The following is a 12,213-nucleotide window of genomic DNA, read 5'->3' on the forward strand; positions in this document are numbered from 1 at the left end:
CAGCGTGTCAGACTCCTAGAGTTTTGGTTAGCACTTACTGTAACGTTCCGCTGTGTCTTCATGTATCATGATAAGTCATCTGTAGAAAGAAAGCCTTGCTTTTACGTCGAAATTTCCGTAAATATGTGCAGAGGATTCTTTTCGTCGTCTAACAATGCCAAGCTTGCCGTTAAATCACCACACCATAACAGCTATTGTGTTCTCGTCTTCCCAAAAAAAAAAAAAAAAAAAAAAAAAAAAAAAAAAAAAAAAAAAAATAACAAAACAATCACTTGCTGTACTTTTTAAGCATCTGGTCATCAACTGTGTGTAGTATAAACAAGTACACCACAATTTGAGCCGGCTGCTGTGGTCGAGCGGTTCTAGGCGCTTGAGTCTGGAATTGCGCGGCTGCTACGGTCGCGGGTCCGAATCCTGCCTCGGGCATGGACGTGTGTGATGTCCTTAGGTTAATTAGGTTTAAGGAGTTCTAAGTCTAGAGGACTGATGAACTCAGATGTTAAGCCCCATAGTGCTTAGAGCCATTTGAACTACAGTTTGAGCCAAAGCTGTAAAAATACAAGAAAAGTGTTTAGTGCCCTCTGAACTTTGTTCAGTGGCATGCCTGAATAAAATCTCGGTTTTAAACTCCGTCGTTTCGAATAAAATCCTCCAGCTTTCGTCAGCTGTGTCAGCCATCTTCATCAGGAGGTAAACTGGTGACTGCCAGGGCTTGTACCGTGTTCCCCTTACGTAAGCAATGTGTCAGTGTCTGGAACCATTCAGAGGACGACCGCAATAACACATGCGCCGGGAGGGGTGTTGGCAGTTCGTGGAAGGCCTGGCTCACTTCAGGACGGGGCGCACGAGAAATGCAGGGCTCGCAACGAATTTGTGACGTGACGTCACGCTTCTCGGCCTGTGCAGCGCCCAAAGGAGATCAATATTTAATTGAAAATGTACCCACTAAAGGACTTAACTTTGTCGTGTGACCCAAGCTAGCATACAGTTTAAAAGCGCAGTCATGAATTATTAAACTCGTCTGAAATAGTTGCTGACTGCCCGTCATAGACAGCTGCTGACCTGCAGTGTCAAGTACTGTGATGTACACCCCCTGGTCCCGAAGCAAGGCCCAAGGGAAGACAGGCCATGACACATACGATAGATGGGCGTCATGTTTGAAACTGTCGTTCACATTCTCCCTACGAGTATCAAGCCTCTGCCTTTGCTCCTGCCCCTGCTCAGTATCCAAAGTCTGCGGCCATTGCTTACTATGTGTATACCTCTGACTTCCGTTAAGTTTCTGGTTGTTTATTCTATTCTTGGCCGCCTCTTTTGTTGTTGTTGTTGTGGTCTTCAGTCCTGAGACTGGTTTGATGTAGCTCTCCATGCTACTCTATCCTGTGCAAGCTTCTTCATCTCCCAGTACCTACTGCAACCTACATCCTTCTGAATCTGTTTAGTGTATTCATTTCTTGGTCTCCCTCTACGATTTTTACCCTCCACGCTGCCCTCCAATACTAAATTGGTGATCCCTTGATGTGCCAGAACATGTCCTACCAACCGACCCCTTCTTCTAGTCAAGTTGTACCACAAACTTATCTTCTCCCCAATCCTATTCAATACCTCAAAAATGGCTCTGAGCACTATGGGACTTAACAGCTGTGGTCATCAGTCCCCTAGAACTTAGAACTACTTAAACCTAACCAACCTAAGGACATCACACACATCCATGCCCGAGGCAGGATTCGAACCTGCGACCGTAGCAGTCGCGCGGTTCCGGACTGCGCGCCTAGAACCGCGAGACCACCGCGGCCGGCTTCAGTACCACCTCATTAGTTATATGATCTACCCATCTAATCTTCAGCATTCTTCTGTAGCACCACATTTCGAAAGTTTCTATTCTCTTCTTGTCCAAACTAGTTATCGTCCATGTTTCACTTCCATACATGGCTACGCTCCATACAAATACTTTCAGAAACGACTTCCTGACCCTTAACTCTATACTCGATGTTAACAAATTTGTCTTCTTCAGAAACGCTTTCCTTGCCATTGCCAGTCTACATTTTATATCCTCTCTACTTCGACCATCATCAGTTATTTTGCTCCCCAAATAGCAAAACACCTTTACTACTTTAAGTGTCTCATTTCCTAATCTAATCCCCTCAGCATCACCCGACTTAATTCGACAACATTCCATTATCCTCGTTTTGCTTTTGTTGATGTTCATCTTATACCCTCCTTTCATGACACTGTCCCGTTCAACTGCTCTTCCAAGTCCTTTGCTGTCTCTGACAGAATTACAATGTCATCGGCGAACCTCAAAGTTTTTATTTCTTCTCCATGGATTTTAATACCTACTCCGAATTTTTCTTTTGTTTCCTTCGCTGCTTGCTCAATATACAAAGTGAATAACATCGGGGATAGGCTACAACTCTGTCTCACTCCCTACCCTACCACTGCTTCCCTTTCATGCCCCTCGACTCTTATAACTGCCATCTGGTTTCTCTACAAATTGTAAATAGACTTTCGCTCCCTGAATTTTACCCCTGCCACCTTTAGAATTTGAAAGAGAGTATTCCAGTCAACATTGTCAACAGCTTTTTCTAAATCTACAAATGCTAGAAACGTAGGTTTGCCTTTCCTTAATCTTTCTCCTAAGATAAGTCGTAGAGTCAGTATTGCCTCACGTATTCAAATATTTCTACGGAATCCAAACTGATCTTCCCCGAGGTTGGCTTCTACCAGTTTTTCCATTCGTCTGTAAAGAATTCGCGTTAGTATTTTGCATCCGCGACTTATTAAACTGATTGCTCTTTTGTAACGAAATCTAAATATGAATAGACGAGTAGCACATTGCATTTTGTGTCCATTCTGTAACCAAAGTTCAGCCACAAACAAGTGCTCAAGCTCCTTCATTTTATATACAACGTGTGCGTAGTAAAATGCTGAGCGACATTGTGAATCACATTGCCTCTGCAGACGCTACCTCATTCACGGAGGACACGACACAACACGCACTCCACTGGGTGTTTGTGTTGTCCTCATCATTTCATTATTATTTGTGACAGTGGCTCGAGTGGACTGCGAGAAACATTGGACTGTGTAAAAACTGTGACTTCGTACGGGCGCTGATGACCGCGCAGTTGAGGGCTCCACAAACCAAGACATCATCACAACGGGTACTCGAAGGCGTGCATGGTCCGTAATGGGGCGTTACATATATCTCGGTTCTTCGAGGCAAGGTGGAAGAGTGATCGCGGTCAATATCTCTTTATCACACGGAGACAGCTCTTGAAAGTTCGAGTGTTTTATTCTAAATGGCGTGTTCTGAAAATAGAAAATATTTTCTAAATAAAATAACATCATGTATATTGTTTATAACACTGTCTCCGTGGTCTCATTGTTTAGTATGTCTAGTGTATGTGAAGAGGTAATTCCTAGCATTGACCACCTTGGAAAAGTAACTAGAATTTTACGTGATTTATCTGTGGCATTTAAAACATTTTTATATTTTCAGATGCCATGTGACGAAACCTATAAAGTTTTGACATGTTGTTTCCACATACCTTCTAATGTTGTTATGCACTGAATTTTCCTAGACAAGAAGTTGATGTATGTATGAAACATAAAACACTTTTTCCTTAATTTTTTTTCAAAATATAGCTATTCTTGTGTCTGATGGTGTCACAGAGCAGTGTACTGTGCCGTAAGCTCATACGTCAGCATTGAAGTACGTTCATACTACAGCGATCAGCTACATGGCACCAGACTAAACAGTATGGAGCAGGAAGGAAGAAACATAAATAAGCACACAAGTAAATATTATTGTTTATACTTGTTTATTCTTGACCTTAAATGCTTACAAAGATGCTAAAGTGAAGTCAACACTACATTACGATTTTTTTCACGATATGCATTAATTAATTGGAAATGTATGTTTTAAGCAGACATGATATTAGGGCCAGTTGGTATAAGAAGTTAGCTAATAAACTATATTTGGGGAAGTCTAACACACTTATGTACATCTATTAGATTTAATAGAACGGGCTTATTGGTGAAGTATTCCCTAACTCGTAAAAATTCTAAATCATAATGACGGGAGATAACGAAAGCGCGCCAGTGCACTGAACTTTTACATTGGTTAGAAGTATATAATGGACATGAGGATACATTCACTACTGTAAAATCTTTTGTGAAAATTGGAAATGATGTAGAGACGCCAAGGAAATTGAACATTAGATACACACAAATTTAGTGATAATATTATCAGATGAGTTCTGCTCCCTATCACTGGGACAGGACAGTAGTTGAGGAAGTTGGCATTGTTTGGGATGTAAGGGTACGAGTGTCAAAGATTATGTACATATATAAATTTATCTAAGTCTCAGTAAGTTTAACACACGTTTTTAGCCTAGAGAGGGGAGGCTGGACTACTGGGGCTGCGGAGGTCGCCCCCCGTGGAGTGACAGAGGAGCGTCTTCAGTGCGCCGGCGCGTTGCCGTTGTCTGGGAGATGGTGGCGGTGGCTGAGGGTAGCTGCGGTGTCGACGCGCTCCGCCCGCCTACTTGCCGAAGCAGGAGACGGCGTTGAAGGCGCACTGCTTCCAGTAGGAGCGCTTGCGCTGCAGGTCGCTGACGTCCATCTGCGCGCGCAGCCGGTTCACCACCTGCTTCGCGAACAGGTAGTTGATGAGCGCTGTCTCGATGGAGCCGTCGTCGTCCACCAACTGAAACAGCGCGCCACTTGCCGTTACTCACTGCCGGAGTCTACCAGCAAACAGCTGACATTGTTGGAAAACTAACAATAAAAGACGAAGCAGATCCTCCATGGTACACAAAACGGGCCAGGACGCTGTTGCAGAAGCAATGAAAATGACATGCAAGATTTAAAAGAATGCAAGATCTAAGATATTGGCGATGAGTTACAGAGGCTCGAAAGTTAGCGCGGTCTTCAGTGCCAGATGCTTTTAATACGAGGGGTGTCCAATAAGTACACTATTGGCCATTAAAACTGCTACACCACGAAGATGACGTGCTACAGACACGAAATTTAACCGACAGCAAAAAGATTCTGTGATATGCAAATCCTTAGCTTATCAGAGCATTCACACAAGGCTGACGCCGGTGGCGACACCTACAGCGTGCTGTCATGAGGAATGTTTCCAACCGATTTCTCATACACAAGCAGTAGCTGAGTGGCGCTGCCTGGTGAAACGTTGTTGTGATGCCTCGTGTAAGGAGGAGAAATGCGTACCACCACGTTTCCGACTTCGATAAAGGTCGGATTGTAGCCTATCACGATTGCTGTTTATCGTATCACGACATTGCTACTCGCGTTGGTCGAGATCCAATGACTGTTAGCAGAATATGGAATCAATGGGCTCAGGTGGGTAATACGGAACGCCGTGCTGGATCCCAACGGTCTCGTATCACTAGCAGTCAAGATGACAGGCATCTTATCCGCATGGCTGTAACGGATCGTGCAGCCACGTCTCGATCCCTGAGTCAGCAGATGGGGACGTTTTCAAGACAACAACCATCTGCACGAACAGTTCGACGACGTTTTCAGCAGCATGGACTATCAGCTCGTAGATCATGGCTGTAGTTACCCTTGACGCAGCGTCACAGACAGGAGCGCCTGCGATGATGTACTCAACAAGGAACCTGGGTGCACGAATGGCAAAACGTCATTTTTTTGGATGATTACAGGTTCTGTTTACAGCATCATGATAGTCGCACCCGTGTTTGGTGACATCGCGGTGGACGCATGGTATGGGGTGCCATTGGTTACACGTTTCGGTCACCTCTTGTTCGCATTGACGGCACTTTGAACAGTGGACGTTACATTTCAGACGTGTACGACTCGTGGCTCTACCCTTCATTCGATCCCTGTGAAAGCCTACATTTCAGCAGGATAATGCACGACCCCATGTTGCAGGTCCTGTACGGGCCTTTCTAGATACAGAAAATGTTCGACTGCTGCCCTGGCCAGCACATTCTCCAGATCTCTCACCAATTGAAAACGTCTGGTCAATGGTGGCCGAGCAACTGGCTCGTCACAACACACCAGTCAGTACTCTTGATGAACAGTGGTATCGTGTTGAAGCTGCATGGGCAGCTGTACCTGTACACGCCATCCAAGCTCTGTTTGACTCAATGCCCAGGCGTATCAAGGCCGTTATTACGGCCAGAGGTGGTTGTTTTGTGTACTGTTTTCTCAGGATCTGTGCACCCGAATTGCGTGAAAATGTAATCACATGTCAGTTCTAGTATAATATATTTGTCCAATGAATACCCGTTTATCATCTGCGTTTCTTCTTGGTGTAGCAATTTTAATGGCCAGTAGTGCAATTCAATACATTTCTTGGCGCGGCCAATTTCGGTTTAAAAAATTCAGAATTTGTTGCGGGACATGATGGAATATTCTTGCTTCAGCTCCTATAATTGCATGAAGATCACAGATGGCGGCGCCATACGTATTACACTCCTGGAAATGGAAAAAAGAACACATTGACACCGGTGTGTCAGACCCACCATACTTGCTCCGGACACTGCGAGAGGGCTGTACAAGCAATGATCACACGCACGGCACAGCGGACACACCAGGAACCGCGGTGTTGGCTGTCGAATGGCGCTAGCTGCGCAGCATTTGTGCACCGCCGCCGTCAGTGTCAGCCAGTTTGCCGTGGCACACGGAGCTCCATCGCAGTCTTTAACACTGGTAGCATGCCGCGACAGCGTGGACGTGAACCGTATGTGCAGTTGACGGACTTTGAGCGAGGGCGTATAGTGGGCATGCGGGAGGCCGGGTGGACGTACCGCCGAATTGCTCAACACGTGGGGCGTGAGGTCTCCACAGTACATCGATGTTGTCGCCAGTGGTCGGCGGAAGGTGCACGTGCCCGTCGACCTGGGACCGGACCGCAGCGACGCACGGATGCACGCCAAGACCGTAGGATCCTACGCAGTGCCGTAGGGGACCGCGCCGCCACTTCCCAGCAAATTAGAGACACTGTTGCTCCTGGGGTATCGGCGAGGACCATTCGCAACCGTCTCCATGAAGCTGGGCTACGGTCCCGCACACCGTTAGGCCGTCTTCCGCTCACGCCCCAACATCGTGCAGCCCGCCTCCAGTGGTGTCGCGACAGGCGTGAATGGAGGGACGAATGGAGACGTGTCGTCTTCAGCGATGAGAGTCGCTTCTGCCTTGGTGCCAATGATGGTCGTATGCGTGTTTGGCGCCGTGCAGGTGAGCGCCACAATCAGAACTGCATACGACCGAGGTACACAGGGCCAACACCCGGCATCATGGTGCGGGGAGCGATCTCCTACACTGGCCGTACACCACTGGTGATCGTCGAGGGGACACTGAATAGTGCACGGTACATCCAAACCGTCATCGAACCCATCGTTCTACCATTCCTGTTCCAACAGGACAATGCACGTCCGCATGTATCCCGTGCCGCCCAACGTGCTCTAGAAGGTGTAAGTCAACTACCCTGGCCAGCAAGATCTCCGGATCTGTCCCCCATTGAGCATGTTTGGGACTGGATGAAGCGTCGTCTCACGCGGTCTGCAGGTCCAGCACGAACGCTGGTCCAACTGAGGCGCCAGGCGGAAATGGCATGGCAAGCCGTTCCACAGGACTACATCCAGCATCTCTACGATCGTCTCCATGGGAGAATAGCAGCCTGCATTGCTGCGAAAGGTGGATATACACTGTACTAGTGCCGACATTGTGCATGCTCTGTTGCCTGTGTCTATGTGCCTGTGGTTCTGTCAGTGTGATCATGTGATGTATCTGACCCCAGGAATGTGTCAATAAAGTTTCCCCTTCCTGGGTAAATGAATTCACGGTGTTCTTATTTCAATTTCCAGGAGTGTATTTAAAATGGCGTCTGTAACGGAGATGCGATTCAAGCAGAGAGCTGTCATGTTTTTTTTTTTTTTTTTTTTGCACGGATCCAGAGCGTCGTAGGTATTCAAAGGCGCTTGCAGAATGTCTACGGGGACCTGGCAGTGAGCAAAAGCACGGTGAGTCCTTGGACGAAGCATCTGTCATCGTCGCAACAAGCCCGCGCAGACCTGTTCGATCTCCCACGTGCACACAGCTGTGGCTCATGTGATGGAACGTGTGGACACTCTCATTCGAGGTGATAAAAACGTATGACACTACAAGGTCTCCGACAAGTCTGCGCACCAAAGAGGAGCTCACAATACTTCACTGAACCGTTCTTCCTTATCCATCCTACAGCCTGGATCTCGCCCCTTCCATCTGTTTAGTCGAATGAAGGATGCACTTTGTGGGAAGCAGTATGTGGATGATGGGGAGGTTATTGATGCACCAAAACGTCGGCTTCGACGTCGATTAGTAGAGCGTTACTGTGCGCCCCCCCCCCCCCCCCCCAGTAAGGTCACATTGAATGGAGATTATGTTGAAAAATAGGGTTTTGTAGCCAAAAGAGGGGGGAATGATAAGGTGTATTGCAGTCCTGAATAAAACCATCCTACTTTCAGTAAAGAAAGTGTTGCATTTTTTATTGAACGCCCCTGTAACTGTGGCTCGGAATCTGGCAGAAAATCCAAAGAAATTCTGGTCGTATATAAAGTATGCTAGTGGCAAGACACAGTCAGTACCTTCACTGCATGGTGGATAGGTAAAGTTACTGATGACCGTCCCACTAAAGAGGAGCTGCTAAACACTGTAAACCGAAATTCCTTGACCAAATAAGAGCAAATAAATATTCTAGAATGACAATTAAGAACAGTTCCCAACATGAGTAAATACCTTCCGCATACCCACTTAATAAAGGCAAGTCCTCCAGTCTAGACTGTATAACAATTAGGCTCCTTTCGAAGGAAGCTGGTGAAATAACTACGCTTTTAGCAACCATCTACAACCGCGCTCTCGACCAATGATCCGCACCTAAAGACTGGAAAGTTGCACAGACAACACTAATACACAAAAAAGAAAACAGAAGTAATTCGTTGAATGATAGACCCGTATCACTGGATGAAAATGACCTAGGGCTGAAAATGTCTAATTGCACGGATAATAAACATATTGCAGCCCGATTGCACCATGTTTTTCATTGTCAAAACTCGTTGAGACTGTGCACCACTACAAAAATAAAATTTTAAAATGTGAAACATATGTATTAAAATGAGCAACGGTTGATATTGTCTAATTGCACGGATAATAAGCAGATTACAGCCTACATCGATAATAGTTTCATTCTCAACCCATATCACTGAAATGGAATTGTAGTAGGCTTATGGGACTCGTACTTTGTTCTGCTATTATGAAGTGCCTTGAACAAAACGACCTATTGATAAGTAACTAGTACGGATTAAGAAAATATCGTTCTTGCGAAACACAACTGACCCCTTATTTACACGAACGAAAGAGGGTGATCCCAAATTTATTCCATATTTCTCGATTCCATGACGGGTTTTGACGTCTTCTAACCAAATTGCGTACGTATGGAATATTCTGCAAGAAATGTAACAGTTCGGAGTAATTGATGGGAAGTCATCTAGTCAGACGGAAGTGATATCCAAGGTTTTCCCAAGGAAGTGTTACTTGCCTTCTGCTATTCTAAAATTTTTATAAGCGATTTAAGAGACAGTATGTGCAACCTTCTTCCAGAGTTTTCAGCTGATACTGCCGTTTACCGTCTAGTAAAGTTATCAGAAGATCAAAATGAATTGCAAAATGATTTATACAAGATTTCTGTATGATGCGAAAATGGGCAATTGACCAGAATATCTAAAAAAGTTAAATGTCGGTTACACAGTAAATGCGCAAGTTTTATTGGCTCAACACTTACAAGATGCAACAAATCTATTGAAGAAACTACCTACTGCCTACTGCTTATCACGTCCGTCCTCTCTGAATTACTGCTGCGTAGGATGGGATCCTTACCACATAGGATTGAAGAAGAAACAGTTTCGCAGGGATCGAATGAAGGGTAGAGCCACGGGTCGTAACACATCTGAAATGTAACGTCCACTGTTCAAAGTGCCGTCAGTGCGAATAAGAGATGACCGAAACGTGTAACCAATGGCACCCCATACCATCACGTCGGATAATACGCCAGTACGGCGATGACGAATACACGCTTGCAATATGTGTTCACCGCGATGTCACCAAACACGGATGCGACCACCATGATGCTGTAAACAGAACCTGGAATCATCCGAAAAAATGACGTTTTGCCACTCGTGCACCCAGGTTCCTTGTTGAGTACACCATCGCAGGCGCTCCTGTCTGTGACGCTGCGTCAAGGGTAACTGCAGCCATGATCTCCGAGCTGATAGTCCATGCTGCTGCAAACGTCGTCGAACTGTTCGTGAAGATTGTTGTTGTCTTGAAAAAGTTCAAAACGTTTTCTGTATTATCGTAGAGTAGAGGAAGGAATGTCACGGACATGATAAGCGTGTGGTGGTGGCAATCATTGAAACAAAAGCGTTTTACGTTGCGGCGAGAGGTCTGATCATGAAATTTTGATCAAATATTTTATCCTCCGATTGCGAATATATTTTATTGACTCCCGCCTATCATCGGAATAAAATCAGAACTCGAACTAAAAGATATAGGTGTCGTTTTCCTCAAGTACCCATTCGAGAATGGAACGGTCGAGAAATAGTTTGAAAGTGGTTCTATGAACCTTCCGTCAAGCACGTAAATGTGAATTGCAGAGTTGTCACGTAGATGTAGATCTATGGTTCTGTCGGCTGCTAATGTGTCAAACATGTCGATGGAAGCTACAGGTTACGCATACATCAAGCGACAATTTCTTTGATCGCAGGCATTTTCATTTTGCCTGTTTTTATGCACCATATATTGTCGAATTGAAAGTTGAAATTGATGACGTATTGAACGTATAAAAAGCAAAAATTAACGCAGCTAACAGAAAGAATGAATACAATTTTTTAAAAATAAAAACAGTCTAAGATCGCATGTAACTTGTTAAAATTTGAAAATTATTTATCAGATGGCCGCTGCATACACCATCTTTACCGGCACTACATAGCGAACTGTTTCTCGCAACACTCTCTTTCCAGCCGAGGATTGTTGATAGTCTGACGATGATCGAATCACGATCGAAATTGATCCCCTGATAAATAAATTTTAAATTTTAGCAACTTATATGTGATGTTAGGCTGTTTTTATCTGAAAAACTTTTACTTCAATTGTGATCGCTGTTTTCGTAGGAAGATACGTAATAAATACAGCTGAAAGCCTAAAATCCCATTTGGCAAAGTGTTTCGCAGAAAAGGTTTATAATGTTGATATCTTTTTTGGTAAAAGTATGTAACTTGCTTTAAATATTTACGATCTGTGCGTCACCACCGGCATAAAAGATTTTCCTTACCATAAGTCAAACCCCATACTTTTTAATCTCCTCCATATTGTTATCAGCTTATAGGTTCTTGACCCAAGGCCCTGCTATGATTATAACAGACCGATAACGTCCATACGAAAGTATAACGGACAACTCTCTAGTGTAATGATATCATTGCTTCTCCCGAAACCATACAGAGCAAATTCAGGGAAAAGTATTGAACAAAGACTATGCAATAGTTGTTTAGCTTCCACCCTATATCTGACGTTGGGATCACGGGAGTAAGAGAGATTATGTCATGTATGGAAGCATAGTTACATTTTCCCTTGTACGATAGGTAAATGGAAAAGAACAGAAAATGGACTGCACAGTGACTCGTGAAGCAATACGTAGCCGAAGGATACCCTCCTACTGCAACTGAAAGAGGAAAGAGTATAATTCGGCTTTACAAGGATCTGGTAAAATGAAAAAATAGTCTCCACAACGCTCAGTAAAAATGATTATGGAGAAGATATAAGGAAATAGGTTTTCGTCAACGCTAATGCACAGTTTGTCGAGTTTGCTAATCACACTAGACGCCTTCTCTCAAGTAAATGTCCGAAATGCTCAAATCGTAGCAGAAGGAAGCATTGTTAGTGTGGCGAATAATAACAACGTAGTCATAAAGCTAATTAATCATATTTTGTAGAATTCTCTTGCTTTCGCCTCGGTCACGTCGGACAAACGAACCCGCTCCAACTCCCTGTGATTCCTAGGATTCTTCTTCTTCTTCTTCTTCTTCCGTATCCGGATGCACCAATTATATCTTCCCTTCCCAGTAATTAGCAACGTAGTTTGCTTTGTCATTGACTTTCAAAATTTCATCTTTAGTGCATGTTATAGAC

At 44.6% G+C, this 12,213-nt stretch overlaps 1 protein-coding gene across 1 annotated transcript in view; it reads right to left on the bottom strand.

Annotated features, from left to right (window-relative positions):
* Window positions 1-3,804: 3,804 nt before the first annotated feature.
* Window positions 3,805-12,213, bottom strand: part of LOC126474167 (prohormone-1-like) — a 309,902-nt gene continuing 301,493 nt past the window's right edge. The window contains exon 3 of the mRNA XM_050101626.1: window positions 3,805-4,708. Within this exon, the coding sequence (XP_049957583.1) occupies window positions 4,544-4,708 (165 nt within the window). The 3' untranslated portion in view covers window positions 3,805-4,543. The remainder of the gene's footprint in view (window positions 4,709-12,213) is intronic.

The sequence above is a fragment of the Schistocerca serialis genome, chromosome 4, assembly GCF_023864345.2.
Source record: "Schistocerca serialis cubense isolate TAMUIC-IGC-003099 chromosome 4, iqSchSeri2.2, whole genome shotgun sequence".
NCBI lineage: Eukaryota > Metazoa > Arthropoda > Insecta > Orthoptera > Acrididae > Schistocerca > Schistocerca serialis.